Consider the following 25,815-nt stretch of genomic DNA (forward strand, 5'->3'; position numbering starts at 1 on the left):
TGGCCATGCGCTCTGTCAGCATCCCGCGTGCCCTCCTGGCAGGTGCCCTGGCTGCTGCTCCTCTCGTGTCCTCAGCTTTGGGTCATGGCTTCTTGCTGTGCTGTTTTCTGAGAGCGGGAAATATCGCTGCGATTAACTGTGTGATTCTTGTCTGTTACCTTGAATGTCCGCTTAGACCTAGCGTCATGTTGAATCTCCTTTTGCTCAGCCTGTAGGTTTAGTTCCTGCAATCCCTTCCTGACTTCCGGCAGTAAAATAGGAGAGTTAAATTGCTTTCTCCCCAAGATTTGGGCTTCAAATAGCGTAATCCCAGCACTGAACAGAGGCAGCAAAGGCGATCCCGCAGCATCCCTGCGAACCTCATTGCTATTGCCACTCTGAATATAATGTTTTTGTTTGAGTTGCTTAGTGAAGGCCTGGTGCTCAGCAGCACTGGCTGCCTGAGGTTTTCCTCCTGCTGCTGGTATCTGTGTCTACTTGATAACTGGAGATGCTAGAAAGTTCTTTTAAGATTTTGACTTTCAGAGAGTGTTTGACTTTGAAATATGTGCTGGTATGAGATAACGTATGCAGGAGGCTGCAGCAGGACTATTTTGCATGTTGTGGCCGCTTGCTCTTATATGTTTTAATCTGGAGTGGGCCTGAACGAGGATTTATTGACACTTTTTCATTTGCATTGCCAGCTCCATCCCCACACCGATGTATCAGAGCAGTGTTGCTTGCAGGCTAGGACAAGTGTGCTGTAGCGGGAATGTGTTAGGAGGAGTAGCAGTGACCCTGCTAGGAGCTCATGTTCCTCTGTGAGCCCCAAACCTAGGCATCATTACATTCCCATGTGGTGGAATTTCCTTACACGCAAGTGGTACAGAGCATCAGAGCTCACCAAGAATGAGTAGACTTTGAACGGTCTTTGTCTTGGTGAAATTAAAAATTGCCTGTTGTGTGGTGGTTTTGCGTGTGCGCCACTTGATAATCTTTTGCTTTTGGTTTCCAAATGCTTTGTTGCCCTGTGAGGGGAGCGTGCCATCAAAATATTGTCCATCTGTGAGTCTGGAGTGGGCAGTGTGGATATTGTGGGGCAAATGCTCTCAGGGATAGACTGTGGAGTGATTTCTGGGCTTTCGTATTATTTGGGTGTGAGGCGCTTTGGGGTGCGTGCTGCCCAGCCTCTCCTTTGGGAGGGCATCTTGAGAACGTCAGGGTTGTCTGGCCCTCTGACCTCGGGCAAGGCGGGATGACTCTCTGGAAGCAAAAGCTGGAATCCTGTTTCAGTGTTTCTTGGAAACAGTTAAGATAGGAAACAAGACCTCCAGAGAAGGGCAGATGTGTCAGAGAAAGTTTCTGGTAATATTTTAAGGCTGTAGTGAACTAAGGTTAATTTAATCTGTTGGCCAGAGAAAACAGATGAAGTGGCTCAAGTGATCAGACCCCTGCTGATACCGGCCTTGCTGCTGGGTGTGCTGGTTTGGCTCTCGCTGGTCCTCGTGATCCTTGCCCCAGCTGTGGCCCTGTGGAGGTGGACAGATACATCCGTAGATGGTCACCAATGAGCTGGCTTCACAGAAAAGCAGAACTGGCGAAAAAGTTAGGCTGAAGAGTGCCTAAGAGCGTACAAATGACACTTATCATAGTAGATTTTATGCCTGTGCGAAGCTAGAGTCCAGTCTGCTAATGACAGCATAATTTTTTTCCCTTCACTTCTTCCCTGCAGTTAATCTGGGACTCAGTGCAGGTGCTGAAGGTGAAGCACAAATTCTCTGAAATGGAGTTGTCCCTCCCCTTTTTCCCACATGTTTCCGTGTAACCTGGTAGAGGCTATGTGTATGCAAAAGACAGCCTAATTTATGGCCAGTGTGCCTGACCAGGATTAAATCAAAGCAGGACCGAGCAGAAGTTTTTACTCAAAAAAAAAAAAACCAAACAAAACAAAAAAAAACCAACCCCACAGTCTGATTGTAAAACCCAGGTTTGGTTTACTGTTGAGAGCCAGCTCTGGCTAGAATTACACGTTGAGTGCCTGATACCGCGGCTGCAGCTGTCAAGTGAAGGGCAGCCAAATCTGAGTCCTCTTGCGCCGCGTGCCCGTTGGCATGCTGTCTTTCTGTCCAAGCGGCTTGTTTTGTTCATGGTCTGTCCTCTTCTCTCTCCTCCCCATCCGCTCTCAGATGTTTGCTGCCGAGGAGAATGTAGATTTTCGGATACACGTGGAGAACCAGACGCGAGCGAGGGACGACGTGAGCAGGAAGCAGCTTCGGCTCTATCAGCTCTACAGCAGGACAAGCGGGAAACACATCCAAGTGCTTGGCAGGAGGATCAGTGCCAAAGGAGAAGATGGAGATAAATATGGTAAGAATATTTACTGGGATCCCCCAGACTCTACGTCAAAGGCTTTAATTCTGTATGTTGGGCTGAGGACCTCTTGGGAGAAAAATAAGGACAGCAATAAAAAAACAGGATGAAAGGAGGGAAAAAACTTTTCCAGGCTAATGAATCTTGTTCTTGTGTTGGAGCAGGCTGTCAGCCTGGCTCTCAGCCACAGGCAGTTCCCACAGTAGTGTCGTCCCCCAGTATATCTGCGTATGGTGGTGCTTGAAGAGAATCATCTTTTTCTGCCCAATGGATGAACTCACAGTGTGTCTGCTGTAATTCATAAGCCATAACCAGGTTGGCGACTGGGGATGTTCTTTCCCTGTGAACTCTGGGCTCAAGTTTGGGTGAATCCAGTGCTTCAATGGAGTACTCTCCTCTTTCTAGGTGGGCGAGATATTTGGTTTGAACTGAAGTGAAGCAGACTTTGGAGCTTTGCAAGTACCCCAGAGCTTAAGTTGAATCTCAGGGCGTGCAAATCCTGCAGGAATGCAAATAATTGAACTTCCCCCGGGCTAGCAATGTGTTCAGCTATTCTCGTTGTGATTTGTGCACAAGCAACATGTTAGAAATGCTGCTAGCAGGCTGAATTATGAAAAGAACACTAATTCTGGTACATTTTGAGATGGTTGCAGCAGAGATACTTTTGCTCAAGTCGGTTACTGAAAGGATTTTTAAGGCTGTCCAGAGAACTGGTCCTTTTTCTCTTGTGGATGTACAGCCCTATGCGTTGCTGCAGAGGTTGTGTGTATGTGTTGGCTAGCATGCACGTTCACGTGAGGTTGACTCCACATGAAGCACTGGTGAGGTGTGGGTGGGCTCTGATGGTGGCGGGTCAAAATCAGGGAACAGTGGTTCCCTCGGGGAGCTTCTGGCAGGGTGAGGAACACGCCGTGGCTGGTGCAAAGGGCAGCTACTGCTGGTGCTGAGGCGACCGGAGGAGCAGGGTGAGCTGTGCTGTGGGAGGGGACAGTGAGAGGCACCTGGCTGGTGTGAAGTGAACCCCACAGCTGCGGTCTGGAGTCACCCAGTCTCTCAGAAAAGGCCTGCCTGAGGTCTCCTCAGCATTGTTCTTTGTCATTCCCAAATTCCCAGGTGGAACAGGAGTGGAAAGTGCCACTTGGCTGCTAATTATTGTGTCCTTTTATTGCATTCATCCTCTTAAGGCTGGGTATGTAAACCCGTTGCTGCGTGCTGGCTTCCCGGGAAACGCTCTTGCCCATGTTTGGCTGTCAGGTACCGTGATGTGGTTTTCCTCTCCATAAAAGAAGGCGGCACTTACGGTGGGGTGCAGCAGGGAAGTGTGCCCATGAGCAGCTGACAAGTGCTAATTTATGTGTCAAAGCCCATCTTGTCCCCTTCATGCATATGCAATCGTGCCTGAACAACAAATCCTCGCGCAGCAGTGTGCTGGTGATGGTGGCGATGCTCCACGATTGCAGAGCCTGAGGTTTCCCATCTGGGGAGCTCCCTGGTGCTGGTGTTGCTGCTTGCCACCGAATCCTCTCCGCTCCTGGTTGCCGGTGTCCTTCCAACAAGCCAGAGGGCTCTGGCCGCAGAGGCCGTTTGCCAACACCCCGCTTGCTCCCTCCTCTGCGCCTCCTAATAAAACTCTTTGGCGAGTCAAGCTGCAAAGCCTTCTTGTCCCTAGCCCTGCTGAAAGGTTATGGAAATCTGCTTGTCGTCTCGCGTGGCGTGGGAACACGTAGAGCATGATAATTGGGGAGACAGTGAGGTGGGACGCGGGGGTCCAGGATGTGACTGTGCAGAGCTCCTAGCTGTGATAATGAAGGGGGGGAGATGTCAGAGTTACTGAAGTGAGAACCATCTGTGTTACAGCCAAAACTGGATACAAAGGCAATGACACAGGATTCATTATGTGCTGGGAACCCCTTCTCCTGAGGCATTATTACGGAGTAACCTTTGATCAAGACCAGAGAGAGGCTTAAACCAGGTCTGGGGTCTCAACAGTTGCAAACTTTTGATCCACATTTCCATCTCACTGATGGATCTGCCTCTAAAGGAGGACACCTTTCCTCCCCTGCTGCAGATGGCTGCTTTTCCTCCTGCCCTTTTTCTCCTCTTCCCTCTTTTGCCATCTCTGTGCTGGCACGGTGACTCAGAGCCAGGCTTAGCACCGGGGAGCGCCCAGCTCGTTTCTTGGCTTCGTCACCCTCGCAGACGGTGCGGTCTCGTGCGGCTTCCCCACACTGCCTTAACCCTGTCCCCACTGCCAGGGGAGAGATGGTGGTGGAGGTGGTGTGGGTTGATGCCTAAGGATTACAGCCCAGCTTTGGAAGGGTGAGCAAGAGCCAATGTCTGAGAAAAGGCAAGGGGCATGGGAAAAGGTGCCGGTGACCTGGCTCCAGCCCTGAACTCTCCTCAGGCTCAGCCCCGTTAGGAGAAGGTAACTTTAGGCAAGGGCAACGCAGACTCCGTCTTGGTGTGGGAAGCTCTGTGGAGCAGCAAGGTGTGGCTGAGATCTGAGGGGCTCAGGACTAGCCAATTTTAAGGATGGGGGAGCTAATAACATTTAACACCTTTCCCCTCTCCTCTTATACCTTCATAGCTGGTTAAAGAACGGTGTCCAAGTGAAGAGATGGTTTTTTTTTTTCTCCCCCCCCCCCCCACATATACAGCTTCCAAATGGCTGGTGTGGGAGGTTGTCCTGCCTTTGAAGGGAGATTTGTTTTATTGCAAGGCTTTATTCACTTCTGTAAAACTTCTCACCTCTTGATTGAAGAGAAAAGAGGGGAGGTGGCAGATCACAGGCAGCCACCGTGAGTACAGCGCAATGACCAAAATGACCAGCCAGCCCTGGTTCAGGGGAGAAGGTACCGCAGGGCTGGGGGGATCTGGCTGGAGGAAGCCCCCCTTGAATGTTTTATCTGGGTCTGCAAATGCCATGTGCAAGGAAAAATGCCTGCTCTGCTATGCATAGTTTTGCTGGCATAGTAACTCCACTATGTAATTTTTGGTTTATGGTTCTTCAGGGCCAAGATCTGGCCCCATGTGTCAAATTATTAAATGGCAAATTAAGTCAGTTAATAGAATTAATTGAGTCAATGTAATCCTTTTAATCAGATGGATTTGATCCCTTCTCAGATGAATTAGAATCCATTAACAGATAAGTCAATTATTGGACTAAATTAAATCTAATAATAATGCCTGCTGCTCACAGCAACACTAATTAATCTAAATACACTTACCTATCTCCCAAGGTTGTTCTTTTTTTTTTTAAGGCTTAATTGATGTTCCTAAAGTGCTCTGAGATCTTTAGATAACAGATGATCTATGTGAGCAAAATATTATCTCTTAACAGACTATAAACTAATTAAAAGACTGATCTATTTACAGATTGCATTTTTACTTTAATCTCTTCAACCTATTCAGGAGGAGTTTGCACTGGCCCAGAAAAACAATATTCCTGTTATAAGCTTATTATTACTTTACAGGTTCCTAAGTGGTCCTTTCATTCAGAAAATGAAAGGGGGAAGGAGAAAAAACAACCATTAAAGTGCTGACAAAAAAAAAAGAAAAGGACCTGGAACCTTTATATTCTACCTCCGATAAATGGTACAGATAGGGAAGAGAGGGATCAGTGACCTGAAACCTTAGATCCTTTCATTTATTTTCATTTCACAAAAGGCAGAAGACATTCTATCCTGTTTGTTCATGATCTTTGTATCCGGCGCAGTTGGCGAGACAGAGCTCTCTTGGTTGGGTGAAGGCATTTTTTTGCCTCATTTGTATTTCACAGCCATGTGATTTTTGTTTTAATTTGTCCCTGGCTACTGCTGTCCTGCAGGGCAATGAGCGGTGATAGCCATCAGGAGAGAGGCGAGGGGGATGCAAGGGGTTTTTGGGCTTGCCCTCTCTGTGGAGGTAACTTTTATTTGCTGTGAGTGCTCGGGTGTCCTGAAGGCTGGGATGTGGTGTGTGTAGGTAAATTATTTGTCAGTGTGTTCCAGGTTGTTATCCAGTGGTATTTTGTCCATTGACATAGTCTTTCACAGTCTTAAAAAAAAAAACCCTCTTAGGTCCCCTAGAAAGTTACAAACCATTTATTTTATAAACCTTCTAGTCTACAGCATGGGAGGCTTTGTTTGAGGACCCCCTGTGCAAGGGGCAGGGCACAGGTACGACATCTCTCCTCAGCATCCCACTGCTGGCGGTGTTGTCAGCCACCCAGGAGGTTGGACCTGAGCCAGTGAGGTCCTTTCTGAGGCTCCCCCTGAGCTCAGTGGGTTTTAGCTCAGGACTCAAGAGATGCTCTCCAGACAGCAGGTTTGGGGAAGTTAACCAAGCCTGGGTTGGCTAGCAGGGTGTTGTCAAACTTGGGTCAGGCTGGCCAAGCCCGGCGTGCCTGCACGATGCCAGGTGTTACGTCTGCGTGTCATGGGCGTTCCTGGTAGAGAACATCACTCCCCGTACAGATGTGCTTTTTTGGGTGGTACAGGGAAAGCGAAGAGCTCAGGGAGATGGGTGCTCCCTTCCTGGGTGATGTGCTCCGCGGCTTGCAGTCTCTGCCTTCTGCTCTAGCTGGAGTTTCCCAGAGATGCCGGTGGACGAGCCCATGGCGAGCGCATTACAGCTGTCTAGACATCAGCCACACTCCATCCCGCCGGAGATTTCATTTGTGGTCGGAGTGGGCTCCGTTCCATGAGGAGGTGTAATACGTGTGGAAAATATTATTATAGCAAAATAGCCTCCTTTAATTGACTCTACATTTTGCAGGATTCCTTCCTAGGTTTGGGTGAGCCTGTGCTCTCCAGAATTAATGAGCTGACATAGCACTTCTTCGGGTTTGGCAGCCTGACAGCTAATTTAGAACTCCCTAAACTCATTTCACTAATGACTCCCATTTGTTCTATCTCAAAGCCTGGAAACAAATGCAAAATACCAGTGCCATTGTCCCATCTTTAGCAAGTCATTCCTTCCTCTCGGTATTTCTGGCACCTTAACAGCAAGCTGCCTTGGGAAACCTGATTAACCCTTTCCCTTCCTGGAATACTTAAAATCAATTTTGATCCCTCTCCTGGGAAGATTGGGAAGGAAAAAAAAAAACAAACTTAACTCATTGTGGCTGGAAGGCACAGAATTAACCTGCAAGAAAGGCAGATGTAGCCCACGTAGCAATTTGGTTTGGTTAAATGTAGCTGTATTTCCACAGGCTGGATGCTCGGGAGTCTGCTTTTCTTCCCAGGAACCAGGTACGTGCGAAGGGCTGTCCATCCCGGTGCGGCTCAGACCGACATCCTGCATGACATTTGCTTTGTAATTTATTCCTCTCAACCATCAGGGTGGTTGTTTCCTATTTAACCGATGTATTGCTGCCTCCAGTCTCTTCCCATTACAGTTTTGACATGACAGCAAGACAAATATATATATTTTTTTAAAGACCTTTTATCTTCTAAACCATTTATTTTCACTTACTTAGCCCAGGGGCAGAGCTGACCCCAGCGTAAGGGACGATCATTCACCACGGCAGCTGTGTGGTCGGACGGGGCCTGGCCTGAGCCGGAGAGGCCTTCGCCGCCCAGCTGCTTTGTTGTGGCTCTGTTTTTTTCCCTTTTTGCCCAGCATCCCCCGATTGCTTAATTTATTTTTTAATTTAATTTTTTTTTTTTTCCTTTTACCCCCTGCAGTGGGGCAGTGGCGAGGTTGTCCCTGGAAAGCGGGTGTTGGTCTGTGGAACCACGCACGGGGTGGCCGGAGCTGGAGCTCCCGGGCAGCTGGGGCCTTGGCCGCCCTCGCCTTCCCTGTGACTCCGACATGTCGGGCAGCTGTTTGAAATGTGCTGTAAGCAGCTTGCACAAACCCTCTGTGCATGTGGGACATTTCTGGTTTTTGTTCTGCTGTATTCCGTGCCTGTGCCAGGGCAGGGGATGCTTTGTCGGGATGAGAAGTTTAGGAAGTAAAATCCAAGCCTTTTGCTTTTTGATTCATGACAGAACCTATTTCGAACAAGGTATTTGTTGCCAATTTCCTTTACTTTTGGTTTTGATAGCTGCTACCCCCAATTCCAACTGCAGCCAGCTTTACACCTGAAATTCAGCTTTTTCTGCCACGATCCCTGTTTTGTACCTGCGGTAACAGCAGAAGCTGCTGTTTGTTTTTTCTCTGTCAGTGATTGCCTCTATGGTGGTTTTTAATTTCCCTGTTTCTAGACCTTGAGATGGCTTAAAGAGCCTTGACTTTCACAGGAAAAAAAAAAAAAACAAAACCAACCTTTTAGCTCTGTGCCCAAGCTTTTCAAGCCTCTGTAATCACTGATCAGGGTTCGGAAAGCATAGGCCTGTCAGTAAATATTAGGGCCCCAGAAATAACGAGGAGAAGTAATTTAGAGGACTGCTGATAATTTGTCATTTTTAATTTCTGTGTGGAGTGGTAAGTGAGCTACAAAGTGGAAAAAAAAAAATCTCTATTTTCATGCAAGTCATAAAAGGGTTTTTGTTAACAGTTTGTGTGTGTATATAATTCTGTGCTGTGATTTAAGTGTTCCCATTAGAAATGCGGAATAGGAAATAGGATCCCATCTGTGAGCAATTTGAGAGGAAGTGAGACAATGGAGTCGATTGCTGCTTCAGTTTAGATAATCAATACAAATATTATTAGTATAGTGATTTATCTTCTGAGACACTTTATGAAAATGTGGATGCCAGGCCCTGAAGACAGGTCAATACGATATTATCTGTCCCTGCCTTGCCGTGGTTACGGTTCTTTCCCATGAAGCTCAAGCAGCTGCTTTGCTAAATGTTCTTCCCTGGCTGTGGTGAAATAACACAGAAACAAAGTTAGAGCTTCCCTTTCTCTTCTGTGGCTCTGAAAATGTGTTCTGCATATGCTACAAGACTACTTTTATCTGAAATTTGTACCTGGGAGCTGTCGGGTGGATACTGGGAGATGATCTTTAAGGTCCCTTGCAGCCCAAACCATTCTATGATTCCATGGTGGAGTTCTGGAAGAAGTTTGCATGATTTCAAATATATTTCTCTGCCGTGAGTGATTCTGTGCACAAATGCTGAGAGCACTCCTTTGAGTTTATTGCAGTTTTATGCTAGTGTCTATTATCAAGCCTTGGTTGTGGTATCTGAGGTTTTCCCATATCTAAGCATTCAGCCGGTCGTGAATTCAAGTCAGTTCTTGGAAGGCAATTAAAAGTGCCTTGCGAATAGGCTACTCTACATTTCTGAAAGCATTTTTAAATTTCTTTCCCCATCTCCAGAGTAAAAGGAAAACATCATGAACAAGTTGTCTTGTACATTTTGGCTCTGGTGTACATTCCCATGCATCTTGTCAAGTGGCCAGTGAGATTTGTTCTTCATAAGAAACGTTTGGAGGAAATAAAAAATGTCAATAACCCTATTAAGAACATGCCTAACTGAAGACAGGATAGGAAATCCAAAGCTTGGTGTGTAAAGAGCACACTTCTGCTTGAAGGTCACATGGGATCTTGCTAGGTTGCCGTTTGAGATACTTAAAGTCAGTAGCTTGCTTTCCTGGAGATGTGGTGGTGGTAGCCAAGTCACTCAGCTGCAGCATTTCCATCATGCCGCTTTGCCTGGGTTGGGTGGTGGGATGCTGAGACAGGACCCACGAGACAGTGGAGAGAGCAGGACATTTGCTCCTCATGTATAATGAAGTGGCAAGAATTTAATCCTCTCAATCACCTCATGTGTCCCCCTCATCTCCAAAATAAGGGTTGCACCAGTCCCTCCCCTCATAGCTGTGATGTCAGGAAAAAACATTGCAAATGGAGAGATTCTAAAGAGATGGTGGTAATGGAGATCACATCTGTAGTCTGGTTAGAAGTGATTATTTGGTGGTTTTAGATGCTGTGAGACCATTCCTGTTTTCAGATTGGGGTTTCCTCAAGAAAGGTGTTAGACTTTCCAAAAAAATAAGGTACTTCAATTGCTCAGATTTCACCTCAGCTCTCTTAAAAACCAGATAGTCAGGAATTTCCGCAGCTGCGAGGTGGAGCACAGCAAACATTAACAACGCCAGTAGCATTGCGTGGCCGTCTGGAAGAGGAGGGAAGAGACTGGGTCCCCTACAAAACTGCACTGAGCCTCAGGCTCGGCAGAAAGGTGAAAAATAATGAAGCTCTGAAGAGGAGAAATTGCTGATGCATGACGCTTGGAAATCTGGACGAATCCAAAAAGGGAGCTGAAAATACCCCCCAAAAATGACTATCTGTGGCTTGAGCGAAATAGTGTCCGATCAGCATTCAGAAACCGCTGAATTCAGGCCGTTCCAATACTGGCATTTTCCAGACTGCCTGCCAGTCGGATGCAGAGAACACGTGTAGAGCGTCTGCGGTCTCAGCGCTCGCAAGAAGGGAAGGCGAGCTAGAAGTAAAGGGAGTGAGAGGGCCCCGTAAAAAAACCTTATTTTTTTTCTTAGCGTAAGGAAGACAAGGGGTATTGGGGTTGGAGGGAGATGGTCGCGTGGCTGCCATCTGTGAACATCCCTTTTAATGAGCTGTGCCAGCATAAATAGCACACACTTCGGTCCCCGGTGAATTTTACGTATTTTCTGATGAATGCCTGTAACAGATAATTCCTACTTTTATGGTGACATAGGAGCTGAGACCTTCTAAATGTCTCCTGAGCTTTGTGTCACTGGCTTCTGCTGTAGTCGCTTTGGGGATGTGCCTGTCCTTTACTGATGGTACCTGGAGTGGTTGAGCTTGAAGAATCACTGAGTAGTGCTCAGATTTATTTTGCTCTTGTCTGTGAGAGCTGAAATGAGTGCCTAAAAGGCACTCCTCCTCTGCATTCACAGCTGCCAAAAAGGGCGCTTTTCTTCCCAAAGCAATAAGAAAAGAATCCTGCTATCTGCTGTTATTCTACCTTCTTCTAGCTGTAACGAGTCTTGGGTCTTCTCCAACAAGCAGTTCCACAGCGATCACAACTGGATGGCAGCTGTACTGGCTGGAAGGATCTGGCCCAGGTAGAATCATGGAGAAGAGTCCTTGTCCTCTGACACTGCTCGGCTGCTTCTGTTCCTCATCCAAGAGCTGGGATGGAGGAGCGGATGTTGTGTCGGAGTGGTGCAATTGTGACGCAAGCCATTGGGATTGGAGCATATGGTAGGCGACATGCACTTGGGATCCTGGCTTCAAGTTGGTACTGCCGGTATGGTTTGGTTTGTAACTGATGTTCTCAAGTGCTTTTGGAAGGACAAGCAGGAGAGGAAATGGATAGTCTGATGTGAGATGGGAGCTCTAGCAGCAGGGGACATCACTCGCAGCCACTGGAGATGGTGAAGACCTTGGTGTGGAGAAGCAGCAGAGAAGGGCTAAGAATTAGGATGGCATGTAAACACCAGATAAATCTAAAAATAATGGCCAAGTGGCCTCAACACTTGGCCAGGGACAGTCACAAGGGTTACAGTGTGTCCATGCCCTCCGTGTGGTATGGGCGCGAGGGGTATCCTCACTACAAACCCCCCGTTACTGCTCTGGCAGATTTTTGCAGGAGCGAGTGCTGAAGCAGATGAGGGTGCTTGGGGTTCCTAGTTTCCAGTCGCACATTGTCTCGAGGCAGAGGGTGGACTCTGCAGCTGCTGAAAGCTGGTCTGGTCCTGTTGGGATCAGGGATCTTGTCCCAGATTCCAGCAGCAAAGGAGCTTGCCTAAAGGTAATTTTGGTATAAATCCCAAATAACATTTCTGCTTGTTGCACGGAGGGATCACAGGGCTGGATCCCTGTTACAACTGGGCCCCGATTATCCTCTTTCCTTCACTCATGAAACTCCACCGGCTTCTTCAGAGCTGTTCCTGGAGCTCCTGTGTGAGACTGAAAGGAGATTAAGTGCCCAGCAGTGCCTCCCATTCCTCCTGCGTCTTGCACCTTTGTTCAGACCTTGCATTTCAAACCATTTTTGCTGGTGGGAGGCAAATCAAAGCTGTTAGGTTTTAGCCGGTGACAATGGCAGGGTGCTGCGTGGTGTGCCCAGCCCCTTGCCTTTGTGTGAGGTTTGCTCAGCGGTGTTTCTTGCCTTTATTTCATTTGCTTCTGCATCTGCATTTGGAACTGATTTTTTTTTCAAGTTAAGTTTCTGCCTGGTGACTCATTAGGAGTAAATAGGCAAAAGGATATTGACTTTACACCTACTAATTTGGGGGTGCTAACAAGCAAGTGTAAGAGCTGTGTAGTCACTGGGTGAATTGCTCCACCTGGGGAGGGCTGGAGGAGGGGAGACAAAAAGCATTGCAAAGAAACTGCACTTTTGTTTCTAGCTGCCAGCCTTGGTTGTTCTTGCAGCTATGAGTTTGGGTGAACATTTGACCGTCACCATTGCTGTTTTGAGCCTCGCCAGGATTTTCTAGTGCTGGAACTATTGGATCTGTGTGGGCATGGGGAGGAGCGGAGATCCTAATTAGAGGATGCTAAATATGTTCACTCAGAAATGAGGTGCCCTTTCCGGCGGCTGGTGGAACAAACCCTTCTTCCTGTGGCATCTGTGAGTGCAGGGTGGCGGATGAGTCAGGAAGCGTGGCGCTGCTGGCGCTGGCGTGCTGTGCTTGGAAGGGAGTCAGAGACATAAAGTAGCTTTAATATAGCTAGTGGAGGTACTGACAGCAGCAAAGCTCAACGCCGTGGGATGCCTGTTAGGTAAACGTGGATCGGTGTGGCTCCGTGGGCTGTGGAGGCTCATGGCCATGGGCAGCTCGCTCCTGCTGAGGTCTGTTCTCAGTTTTGCTGATGCTGGGCCCCAAGTCTGTAAGTCTGTCTCTCTGCAGCCACATCTCTGGCACAGTGATCACGCACCCTTAGGGTATGCTTAAATCCAGACAGGGACCTCTGCTTTCTTGGGAAGTGCAACCTACTGCAGGGGAGCTGGCACACAGCTGAGAAGCGATGGTCTCTAGCCCTGATGGGCCTGCTCTGAGCAGAGGGTTGAGCTGGAGGACCTCTGGAGAGCCTTCCCAGCCTAAATTATTTTGTTTTGGTGAGTGTCTTTCAACACTGATTGTCAGAACAGAACTGACAGATGAAGTCATCAATGATCCGTTGCTTTGAAGGCAGTGGTTCTCCTTTGGATGCATTCAGTGGGACCATTAGGAAGTGTTTTTTTCGTGGTTTGTCCCTCCCTTTTCTCTTTGTAATTTTTGTATCGAGATTTTTAAGAGTTTTTATTGTTTAAAAAATGGGATGTAGGCAAAGCTGTCTGTTCTACCGCTTTAGTCCTTCTGCCCTTTCCCTCAGCTTGGGGTGACCCACTTACATCTGTAAAGATGATGTTGTGTGCACAAGGGTATAGAAACCACAGTTTATCTTAAAAGCTGCGTGCTGCGGAGTGGAGAGGCACACTTTGTACCAGTGCAGCAAACAGTTATCATCTCTACTCCCTTCTGGACATGAATCCAGTTTACTGTGTACTTTGTGTGGAAGGAAGGAGTCCTGCTGTATCCCATGTCAGGGTCGCTCTCACCGGCTCTTGCTCCGTGGCTGTGACTTCCAGCCTCGCTCCTCCTTGGTACCTGACCTGGCTGCAGCCCATATCTGTCTCTCAGCAGGAGGAATCTGAGGAAACGCAGCAAACTTCAGCTCCTGGGGCTAAATTGTTGTGCTCTGTAACAGCAAACTGTGTTGAACTAATTGACAACCAGCTTTAAATGGACCCCAATCAAGCAAATACATTGATTTATTTTTCCCTCTCTCACCGAGTGTTAAGCGGCTTCCAGCTTGGTTTTCTCCCCAAGAACTGGATAACTCATCTATTGTGTAGTAAAACTGATGGGCAGTTTTGACCTCTATACAATCCTTTCAGTATGTTGAGGGAGGAAGGAGTTTCTTATACTCATATGAATGTTTGACCACTTAAAAAAGGCAAAACAAAAAAAGCCCAATCCAAAACTGCACACAACAACAAAAGATGATCCATTTTCTCTGGATGTCTTTGAAAGAAGCTTAGTTTAGAGACAGACTGGAGAGAAAGGCTATTGATTTTGTTTGACCTCCAAACAGACTGCGGTCAGTATATTTTCCCTGTTGGAAGCAGTTCAGGGCTCTGAATTTCCATGTCAGCGTTTGTATTCTGAAGTGCGCTGGAGCTTTTGCTGCTTCTTCAATAAATAGCAAGCTGTAGGGAAAGGTACTGCTGGTGTACGTGTGTCTCCCTCTGGATCTGCCCTTTCTTTTTCTTTCCTATACATCTCAGTCATGTTGCTGATTAAGCATTTATAAGTCCTTTTCACTTGAATGTCATGCAGGTTAGTGACTTAAGCCAGGACTACAAGCGACAGTTTTGTTATCCCTGTCTTGCTTTTTTCCAGTGCTGAGCCAGGTCTTTTCCCAGCCTCTTGCCTACACCAGCACCCATTGCCATACCTGGCGCGAGGAGAGAGATGCCTTCCTGTAGACGGTAATAAACCCTCTAAAAAATACCATCCCCTCTTCTACGCTGGTTGTTCTCAGCCTTTACATAGGAACACCTTCCTCATTTGCACTTAGCCTCCTGCAGTGAAGCAGAATATTCTGTTTGGTGACTCCTGTGGTGCTGGAAACGCTCTGCTTGATACAGGTTTGTGTAGTTTTGTCAATGTTCTTGTAAAACGGCTTCTGGCAATCGTCTATCAAAGAACGGCATCAAGGGATGGAAATACCTGCAGGATGTGTTGATTGTCAAGTTTCTGAATGAACTTCTGGGAGCTCCTTTGAGATGAGCAGTACCAGCCGGCATCTCGCAGTGCTGAGGTGTCGACTGCATTATCTCCTCCTAATTTAACAACAGTGCTTCACACGGCGTGTTTGTGGTTTGCATGCTTCTGCCCGCTTCGTAGCAAAGTCAACACGGCGAGTTCGCGGCTGTCGGCACATCAAAGGGCTGCCCAATGAACCCACCGCGATGAAATCAAGCTGCGGGCAGAGGGTCGCTGGTGTTGGATACCTGTTGCTGAGCTCCCTTGTTGGCTTTGGCAGTGTGAGCTTCATTTCTAACCCACATGGACAGGCACGTTCCTCTTGATCCTAACGCTGACCCCCTCCTTTTAGAGAAAGGATTGGTTGTCTTTGCCACTGCCAGCCTCACGTCTGCTTCTGGCTCTGTTTTGGGGTCAGGGTGGAGGCAGCATGCTGGTACAGACGCGTGAGAGCCTGTGGTGTATCTGGTCTGCCGACAATGACACAGCTTCAGTTTCTAACTGCAGCGCTTAATTTCCAGAGAGCAATAGCCCACTGCATCCCGAAAAAGTAACGAATGGTGGAAGATGTATTTGCGCAGCCTGTGCCAAGTCAAGCTGAGGCTGCAGCCTGCCTTGTGTGTGTGACTCTAGTGACTCCGTGGAGCAGGACTTTAAGGGTTCTGTGAGCTGTCTTCAGCTCCCTCTCCCTGCATCTGAATATTCAATTACATTAAACCTTTGCAAATGGCTCCGCAAACACCTCTGAGTGGTGAGGAGATCTGTAACTGTTAAACCTCTGGCAAAGATGAAGGCGAGGAGCCGACAGAGGGAGATTGCGGAGGTGATGGGCTCGCTCCCCGCATCCCAGCCCCAGCGGAGCCCAGCACCATTCGCCCTGCGCGTACTCACGGCTGGCGCTGCTGGAGGTGGGTCCCACGGGTGCTACCCACCAGCCTCCCTGGCTGTCCCGCCATGCTGGGTGCTCGTATCTACCCCTGGCACTGGTGCTGCTAATTATCCCTCGGCTCCAGTTCCCCAAGGCCTGCATGGTGAGTGGTCCCCCCCATTTGCCTTGGGCCACTGGGCAGAAGAGGGCAATGCGGAGGGGTTACCCTGCTGTCTGGGATGATTTAATAATAATTAGTAATAATACAGCAATAGTATTCACCAACCTGCTACTTGCCTGGGGAATAAGTATTCCTGGGCTTGCAATCTGAGCACAGACTGGCCTGGTTAGGTGTAACCCACCTCAGGGTTATTAGGAAGCTTTGTTAATTAATAAGCAGAAAGTTTTGCCAGAGCCCTGAGTGGCAAGTGATGTATCAGTAAAATCTAGGTAATTGCTGGGAAAGCAGCGATGCTATATATAAGTTACCCTGTTGCAATGGCTTCCATAGGTGGTCTCCAGAACATTGTGACAGTGGATCAAGAATATAAGTTTCTTGTTAATGATCTCAGTCAAAAACTAAGCATGCTTAGAAAAGCAAGGATGTCCTTGTCTTTTAAGTGCCTGTAATCTGTTTCTAAGAGCTGGGTACCAAAATATCCCTTTGATTCTCAAAGGTAATTGTACCTCTTAATTAGCTGGAGAAAAAAAAATAACACAGCCTGAGATCTTGCTATATAAATTATAATTAACCCCTTGGCACTGGAAGTTGAGATTTCCTGCCCCCGAGCACAAATGCGAAACGCATTAGCAGCACTTAGTCAGGCACTTTTGCCCACCACAGCGAAGGGGTCAGCTCGCTACCCCATAAATACTGCCGCGCTCCCGAGGCCGGTAGGAAAATGGCAGGGAAGCCGCAGAAACCCGAGGGGAAGCACTAAATACTCCATTTGAGGGTGTTTGACCTGCTTTTTTTTTTTTTTCAGAGCTGCAAATGCCCCAGCAGGAAGGACAACACAGGAAAGAAAAAAAAAAAAAAAGGAAAAAAAGAAACGCAAACCCCAGTGAGGAGATGGGAGCAAGGAGAGGGACGCTTCCCGGCGAGCGGTTTTGTTAGCCGACATGGCTGGTTGCTTCGCCGTGAGAATGGCTCTCGGCGCTCCTGCCTCACGCACCTCCAGCAAAATAATTGTCTGGTGCCAGACACACTTGGCTGTGCCTGTTGTATGCACAGCGCGCCGGCCAGGGGCTGTCGGCCACCCACTGCTGGCATTCACCAGCATCCTGCTTTTTTGTCTCCTTTTCATCCCTGCTGGTTGGGGGATGAGCTTTAACTCTTCACACCGGAGGTGGACCTGCCGTGAAATGCCAGGTCGGGGCGGCTGGAGGCTGGGAGGAGGGCAGTGTGGTGGTCGCTTGCACCTGCGGCTCTTCCCTTCCTTGCTCCCCTTGTCTGCAAAGGGTCCCTGCTCACTGCGGTGAAGGACTGGGCCTGGTGGGCGCCTGGATTTAGGGAAAGCAGATGCTTCTTTGTTCAGCTTAGTCAGTTCCTTTGCTCTTTTGGGGTCCTGGATGGAGAAATGATTCTCTCTCCTGCTATGTGTCAGTCCCAGGGTGACTGCAACACTGCGCTGGGCTATATAAGCCCTTGGAGATAAAGCGTTGCTGGACAAGGGCTTGTCTTTCTCAAGCATGGGGTGAGTTGGTGAGTTTCTAAGGAGGATGAAGCCACCTTAGAAACTTTGGCTGGTTTCTAAGGTGGCTTCATCCTCCTGTGGCAAAGGAGAGGGCAGCTCTGCTCCTTGGGCTTGGCATGGAGATGTGGCCGTCAGGACTGCCTGTAAATATTTCAAGTCTACTTTGTATAAATAGTGGTGGGGAATTTCCTTCTCCGGTCTGCTCCAGAGATTGTAGAGGGAGATAAAATAAGAGAGTAACAAGGTGTCCGGGCCAGGAGGAGGGATGTGTTCACGGGTGTGGGATAGCGAGTGCTGGAAGAAGAGTTTGTCCTTTGGGTTTTGTCCCTTCCCTGTGTGTCTGAAGATTTTTGAAGTGAATTATGTGCTGATTAAAGAGCTGGCCGAAGAGCCCTCCAAGCTAAGTGCTCATTCTTTAAACCCAGAATACCCCAAAATACACTGAGAGACATTACCTTTTCTTTACTAGTCATGTTTATAACACCACAGATGAGGGCTGGCTTAGTTCTGTACTTGATTTACTTTTAATATAAAGATTTAACATGAGATCTTTTCTTAATCCAAACACTTATGGTTTCAATGCAGAATTATATTTGAGATTTTTAAAGTCCCCTTATTAAAACATAAAACTAATTTTACAGTTCTGACAGGTCTTGTTTAAATACCCAGTGCCAGATGCCTTTTGCCCCAAATGACTCTAGAAATCAGGAAAAAAAAAAAACCTTTAAAAACTTCTAATGCAATCAAATTGCAGTAAAAAGCAAGTAAATATTCTTACCTGTGCTGTGGATTGATGGTAATAGTTTAAGAAAATCTTTGTGATGAATGTGTTTGCAAAAACAAAGATATGGAACCAAAGGTGCTGAAGACAGAGTTGATGTGATATCTGTTTGTGTTTTATTTTTCATTTCTGTTTCTGCTGCTCTGAGAATAGTTGAAAAATTGTGCTGTGTCTGTAGGGAGGGACCTTTTCAGAGGGACTGATGTGAGGAGCCTCCTCCAAAGTGCTTCACCCAAGGGACTCGCTTTAGCTGCAGTTGGTTCCAGAGGATGTGTGTCCCCAGGTGCTATGAAAGATCCGTTCTTGTCCACCTCTTTCAGCCTTAGCCCAAGCGATGATTTTGTATACTTCACTTAATAGTACGTTATCTTTTATATGGCAAAAGTGAACATCAGCAGTATAAGCATTAGGAAGTCAGATATCTTTGAAACGGAGTTTGCATCCATTTGTAAGTGCAAACCCTGTTTAAAATTTTAAAACACAGAGGAGTTTTCCACATGTGCCAGAACGTGTTTGTTGGTTTGTTTTTTGTTTTTTTTTTTTTTTGATAGATTGCGCTGCTGCCTCAGCTCCTCCAGGTTCCAGAGCCACAAGAATCCCATTGAAAATACTGGAGCATACTGCAACTTTATTTTCAGTGTATTTTTCACTTTCTGGAAGAAGGGGAAGTTACAATGAGCCCCTTGGAGAAAATACATGAGCGTGGTTATACTTCTATCCATAAAATTAATTGTTGTAATTTCAACTTTTACTGGAGGGCACAGAATAATAAAACCTGCTCGGTAAAACATAGCATCTTTTTATATCAGGCAGAGCTGATAATCTTAATTTAAGTGATGCTACAAATACTTTAGGGATTTCTTTTGACTAGCCCCATTTTGGAGCACTCACAAATACAGCAGCGGAACCTGGATGGACTGACTTTTGGAGCACGTGCAGCCGTCAGGGTGTTGGCATAGGGGACATGTTTCTGGATTTGGGACTCCTCGGTAAGAGGATGTGGTGGTGCTAACATCACACCTACTCTGGTGCTGAGGATGAGCGACCAACCACCGGGTTGCCCAAGAGATGTGGGTGGGTGCTTCAGAGTAAATGTGGTCTGCCCTGCGCTTCTGGCCGCAGATAAAGCAGCTTTGGAGAAGCAAGAGTACATGGGGTTCCCATAGTTGTCGTTCTCTGCTTATTGTTATTTTTGTGTACATCAGTGTTTTTATTGGGTTCAGCTGAGACTGGCAACAAGAGAGTCAAAATAACTTCAGCAGGGTTTGTTCTTGCGGTAATTCTAACCCTCTGTGGGACGGGAAAGGTTCACGCTATTTCCAGACCCGAGAAACTCCAGTGCTTTGGATGCATTTCAGCTCGGTGCTCGCGGCCAGGTTCTGAGGTCCTTGTCTGCTGGGCTTGCCTGTGTCGGTAGGAGTTTATTCAAATGAGAATGATCAAAGACCTCAGGGTTGGCCCTTTATTTTTCATTTTAGGTGCTTTTTCAAGCATAACAGAGCTTCTGAGCTTTTTTGAGGCTCATCCTTCACTAATTCCAGACTGGGAGCCTGGCAGCTCGTCAAGCAGTTTTCCTGCCTCTGTAGCCATACTGTCCACTCGAGCTGTGTTTGGAGGCAGCAGGACACCCCGGTGAGATAGAGGAATTTCTGTGCTAACATTTTTAACGTTTCTCTTTCCAGGCTCCTTAGTCATTGCAAGTCTGCAGGTGGCAAAATTCAGTGCGGAATTTGTTCACTGCTGCTCCCCGCCCAGGCGTTTTTAAAGCAGACAACCTATCGCCTCCAGTTTTACTGAATCTTGTCTAAATAAGCTTATTCACCATCGCTGAAGCAACTACCAAAATATTTTTAGTGTCTCTTATGGTGAATTATGTATAAACCATCTGCAAGAGGCCAAGTCTTATTCCCCACTGCTTAACCCTGTTTTCTTAGATTTCCAAATGGGTGCACATGGCTTTGTGTCAGGATGACAGTATTTTACATTCATTTTTCACGTGGGTAAACGATAACCAGCCTCTGGGTAGTGCAGGCTTGGGCCAGTAGTATGGTACTTAAAATTTTTATGTTGTCCTCAGATATTCTTTGTTTCGTTTTTTTTCACAGATTCAGGGATTTATTAAATTTTAACTTATGTTGGGCAAAATCTGAGAACTACCTTGGTATTTATTCTGGTCTTATGTCAGCTAAACTATCAGATAGTTTTCATATGCAGGGACTGATAAAAGGTCTCAAATTAATGAATCTTCACTTAAGCTTCCCCCAAGATGTGGTGAAGAGTTTACAGGGACTGTGTCTGGAAGCTATTTCATCCTTTAGGAGCCTGGGCAGTCCTGAGAAGAGGAGATTCTTTGTTTCAGAATCTCCTTTTTCCCTTGTTATTGCCATTGTTTTGTAAGCAACATCTCTTACAGAGTGAGGAGGCAAACCCTCTCCGGGATGGTCCCCGAGATGCTTGGGGAACACCAGCAGCTCAGCGTCGTTCCCTGGGTGTGTTTTGTTAGCCACCGCTGAACTGGTGGTGGAATTTTTTAGGTGGACATCCCTACAGATGAGACCACTGTAACGATGTGACAGGCTGAAACAGCGGAGGTTTCACTGGTGCGCAAATGATATTTTAGCACCTGAATATCCCGGTCTGTGCGCCCCACGGGGTTAAGTGCCTGTGGTGGTGTGTCATGCTTGCACATCTGTCCTGGGCTGGGTACTCGGGCTGGTGTGGTTGGCATCAGCACAGGATGTTTCTGCATGTCTTGGCATCGTGTAGTGTAGACGTGCCCAGTGAGCACTGAGGGGATGGCTCAGCATGCTGGAAATGGGACGGGATGCCTTCGCGGCGTTAGGTCGTTGTTTGTAAGCAGGGAGCCCTGAGGAGTGGTCAGCTGGCATCTCCCCGACCAAAACCCTGCTCCTGGTGTGTCCAATGGTGGCAGAGGAGGGACCCTGAAGCCACGAAGGGGTCTTTGTCCACACTCGAGGGACTTCCGACGTTTGTCAAGTCCTTTGTGTCAAAGGATTTGCAGGATCAGGTTGCTGCACTGTAAGTGCCTTTGAGGTCTTTGCTGCATTATAGATTTTTCTTCTGATGTCTCCCATGCAAATATTTAACCTGTCTGGTTCCTGAGAGCAACTCTGGCTGTTACGTGGTGGCAGGTTGTCTCTGCAGTCTTTCCTTTGTTCACACGGAGCCCTCGGTCCTGCTCGCCTTCCCACCCCACGGAGAACGGCGCTTGGCGTGTATGGATGTGTTGCTGCTCTGAGGGGCTCAGGCATTCCAAATCATGACTTTTTCCCTAACTACCTCAGCTGACTGAGTAAAAGATAGGATGTTCAAATGAAATTTAAGGAAAAAGAAAACCTCATTTAGAGAGAAGGCATTGTTAAAAGCTTTGCTTAAGTCTGGGTGCGCAGCTCCCCGTGCAGCCCTCCTGCTCTAACAACTTCCCTCGCTTGTGCAAAGTGGTGGCTTAAAAAAAAGAAGAAAATACCTGGAGCCTGGCTCTTGGAGCTGCTCCTCCTCCTCCTCCCCACGACCATCCCTTTTAATAATTTGCCGTACATATCCTACGCTGGCTGGAGACAGGCTTGATGAGCTAATTGCAGTGGTATGTGGGTCAGAGCTCTGCCCTCCTGAGCACCGCTGTATTGATTTCGGTGGTTACTCCTGGTTTGCACCTGAATAATTAGAAGGGAGTTGGGCTGTATGGGCTGTAACTATTTGAAATGATGCACTTTGGAGGAACGTACAAGTGTGCAAACAGGACTTGAGGATGCAGCCCAGATTCCCTCACTTGCTCATAGCCTGTGGGCTTTATTAGACCCTCCAGACTTTACCTAATTTTGGCATTATTCCCTCACAATTACATCATGAATGTGAAGTGGAGACGGGGTCATTCTCTCCTGTGTTGTGGTTGTGTAAGGGATTCACGAGGTTTTGGTAGGGGGTGGGCCGTGTTTGAACAGATTTCAACTGTTTTAAGCACCCTTGGCCGTGCTGGACTTCTCTGTCTTACCAGAGAATAGATTTTGCTCTCCCATCAGATGCGGTGGACGCTGTGAACTCTGGAAATGCGCCTTATCTCGACTCGTAGCACCAGAATATCTAAATTCGAAAGCAGCTCTCCATCGCAGACGCTGTGGTCCAGCCTCGGTGTATCCGTACATCCTTCCTCTTCATTACCTGGAAATGGTTTCAAGGGTTGAGAACGCATTCCCCAAATTTGTAATTGCATCAGAAAAAAAGTGCAACAAAGACTCAAAGCATCCAAACACCTTCCTTGTGTTTTCCCCTTTATTTCTTTATCTGAAGCTGGTTGGTGCTGAGAATTTTGTGATAGGTACGTGTAAACCTTACAACTCTCAGGTGCCGTCTCTCTTTTCTTTCCCTCTGCTTTTCTGGCTCCTGTCCTCCCACTCCCAGGAAATATTTGAAAGATAATTTGGCATATTTTCTGCCACCTTCACGTATCTCCCTGACTTCATGTTTTCTTAGCTGGAAAATAGCTTTTCAACATCTCCATGTAATCCTTTTCACCTAGACGTATGAAGAATTCCAGTCTCTTCCAGTGGGAGTTTTCAGGAAGGTTTAGGTTAAATGGGCCAACAAAGCAAAAGCATGCAGCAGAAGATCTCACCTCTAAAGACATCTTTTCTCCTTAGCTCTTTTTCTTTTTTTTCCCCCCTGGAAAATATACCAGAATATCTAGCTGCCAAAGAATTTAAACAATAATACCTGATCTGAAGGCTGGAGTGCAGGGTTTTGAAAACAAAGATTGTAATCTCCATACGGTGTCTCCAGGGACTAATGGAGCTGGAAGTCAGGTGTCCTGAGTGGTGGGCTGCTACATGGATGCTGCTATGGCTTGGTGGGGCTTATTTTACCTGAGCTCCTCATGGAAATTCCCTTGGATTTTCCCTGGTGCTTTCATTGTGGCTATAGCATCTTTATTGTAGAGCCAAGTGCCGCTTAGGTTTATTTAAATCCCTTGGTGGTGGCTGAGTATTCAGGACTAGGACTTATCCCAGCTGATTTTAGCTGACTGGATGTGTTGTCCAAGGTCCCCATCTTGGTTCCTGAGAGAATTCGGGGAGATCCCTGTTGTAAAAAGGGGAATTGGCTATAAGAGGTGCCTTAGGCTGGCAGCCAGCTGGGTTATGAACCCAACCCTAGAGCCACACTGATCTCTCTTGCAGGAAAAGAGGTCAAGGATCCCTAGAAATAGGAACATGTTTCCAGCATCTTAAGATTCCGATTTTTTTGAAGCGGGTACCTACGGGTGGCTGTAGCCTGTGCTTCGGCAGCTCAGATCACAGCGGGGAGCAGGTAGTGTCTGCTGAACCCCTGTCCCTCTGCTCCCTGCTCCCAGACACTGGGTGCAGGATGATCTCTGGGGCTGGCGAGCCTCTTTCGGGCACTGGAATGTGTATGCTGGTGCGTTTACTGGTGTGGGTGTCACACTGGGTGCTTGCTCGGTCCGTGCTGCAGCACTAGCCTGGGAGGGGTCTCAGCACTGGGGTAACCTTTGCAGCCTGCAGGAAAGGTGACTTCCATTTAGTTCTAAATTATGACATTATTTTATTAGATCTTTAAACTTTATTTAAATTCTTTATTTAAAAAGGAGGAGGAAAGTATCATATTTTAATTAGTAGTGGTGTCAAAGGAGACCTAGATTAATTATTTGAAATCACTCCATACAGATGGTTTTAATTTTCACAGCAGGGAACCGGCATCTTTTTAAGGTGATATTTTTCAAATTAAAATCAGCTTGGATATTACTCATACGGGCTGCGGAGCAAGGGGGTGGGGAAGGCGCGCCAGTGTGCCCCGTGTCCGTCCCTCTGAGCGTGGGCTGCCGGCGGGACCTGCGTCGGAGAGGTGTGGGTTGCCAGCTGTCCGGCGGGAACGTGGATCGAGGCTCTTGCGTTGGAGTGTTTTGTCAGCGTTAGCTCCTACTTTGGCTGGCCAAAACCCATATCTGATATTCGGCGTTATTCTTAGCAGCTTTAGTCGCAGCACTGAGACTGGAACGGACGGGGAATGCCTCACAGCTCAGACGGGGACTTGCCAGCTGGTGCGCAGGCTGCGGAGCCCTCGCTTGACCCCTTCGGTGTGGGTGGCCCTGGGTCTGTTTGCATGCCTGGGTGGGTTCAACCCTGTAGATCTGTGTGTGACTCCTTGGCACTCTGGGTGTTGGCCGTGGCTTTTGGGCCAATCTTTGGGACCTCTTGTGCTGGCTCTGTACCCCTCCCTCGTGTGCGGGCTGCTGCTCTCCTCATCTGAGGTTGACCATTAGTCCTCTTTAATGCCCTTGTTCGTTTGAGGGGAAGACCTTTCATGGTCACCTCCTTAAAGATAGTCCTACCTCTGGTTTGTCCCTTGTTCCTTAGTGGTGGGTGGCATCTGAGCAGCCTCCCGAGCTTCTTGAAGCAGTGGGCGCTCACCAAGTTATAGACATCTTCCCCTTGAAGACCCATCTTTGACTCTGTGCCATCCTCCCTTATCCTGGCTTTGCTCATCTTTATATCCTTACCAAGACGGGATATTTCTGGTTGGTGTAGCCCTTCCTCGCTGCGCTGTGTGGGTAGTCACTGCTTCCCTACCACCTTGGCAGGCGGGAAGGGAAAGCCTGCAGCTCCCGGCTGTTGCTGGTGAGCCGCTCTCCATTGCGGGTACCCAAAACCATGGTGTGTTTCGGAAGGACTTGGATAAATATCCATATTGATGCATGATTGCAAGTAATATTCTGCTGTAATACATGCATTATCCCACTTGTTGTCAGAAAGAAGTTACTCTTTAAATATCCCCTGTGATAACAGGTTTAACAAAAATATCTAAATAAATGTAAACAGCTGGTAACTGGAAAACTCTGACCTTGAGTATGTGACTGAGCTGCAAAGGGAAAACTCCGTTTAGGGCCCTTGTGAGTTAAAGGTTTATGATATTTGCACTGCTGCAGAAGCCAAAAGCTGCCTTTAAAAGTGGGAAAAATATTAATGTGTTTAAACGACACAAACTCGTATTTCTATCCCCATGGTAAATCCTTACAGCGAATGTATTTGCTCTTAGAGGTTTTAAAGTTTGAAATATGAATGCCAAAAAGAATGTGACTTTTTTGCAGCACAGATCAAACATTCTCCAGAGTTTGGCAAAAGCCGTGTTTCTACGCTAAGGCTCGGGTCTTACAAGCGTGAGTATTTCCAGAGCAGGGCCGTAGGTTTGCACTTGCTGACACTTACACATTCTTGCATTGTGTTCCGACTGTGTCTCCTTTCTCTCCCTCCGTATCGGAGATGGATCTGAACCAAAATGTCCAGCCTGCCTGTTCCTGCCTCTCTGGGGAAATTCCTGGAATCTGAACCTCGAGCATGACTGGAATTTGTGTTTAGATCAGAGATGGAATAAAATGCTGAATTTGAATGTGTATAGGGTTTTGAGATGGTGATGGCATG

At 47.4% G+C, this 25,815-nt stretch overlaps 1 protein-coding gene across 2 annotated transcripts in view; it reads left to right on the forward strand.

Annotated features, from left to right (window-relative positions):
• Window positions 1-25,815, forward strand: part of FGF18 (fibroblast growth factor 18) — a 65,637-nt gene that overhangs the window by 23,656 nt on the left and 16,166 nt on the right. For both annotated transcript variants that reach the window (XM_086758853.1, XM_086758854.1), the window contains one exon: window positions 2,166-2,346. In XM_086758853.1, the coding sequence (XP_086614979.1) occupies window positions 2,166-2,346 (181 nt within the window). The remainder of the gene's footprint in view (window positions 1-2,165; window positions 2,347-25,815) is intronic.

This window comes from Chlamydotis macqueenii, chromosome 14 (assembly GCF_036417535.1).
Source record: "Chlamydotis macqueenii isolate bChlMac1 chromosome 14, bChlMac1.mat, whole genome shotgun sequence".
Classification (NCBI taxonomy): Eukaryota; Metazoa; Chordata; class Aves; order Otidiformes; family Otididae; genus Chlamydotis; species Chlamydotis macqueenii.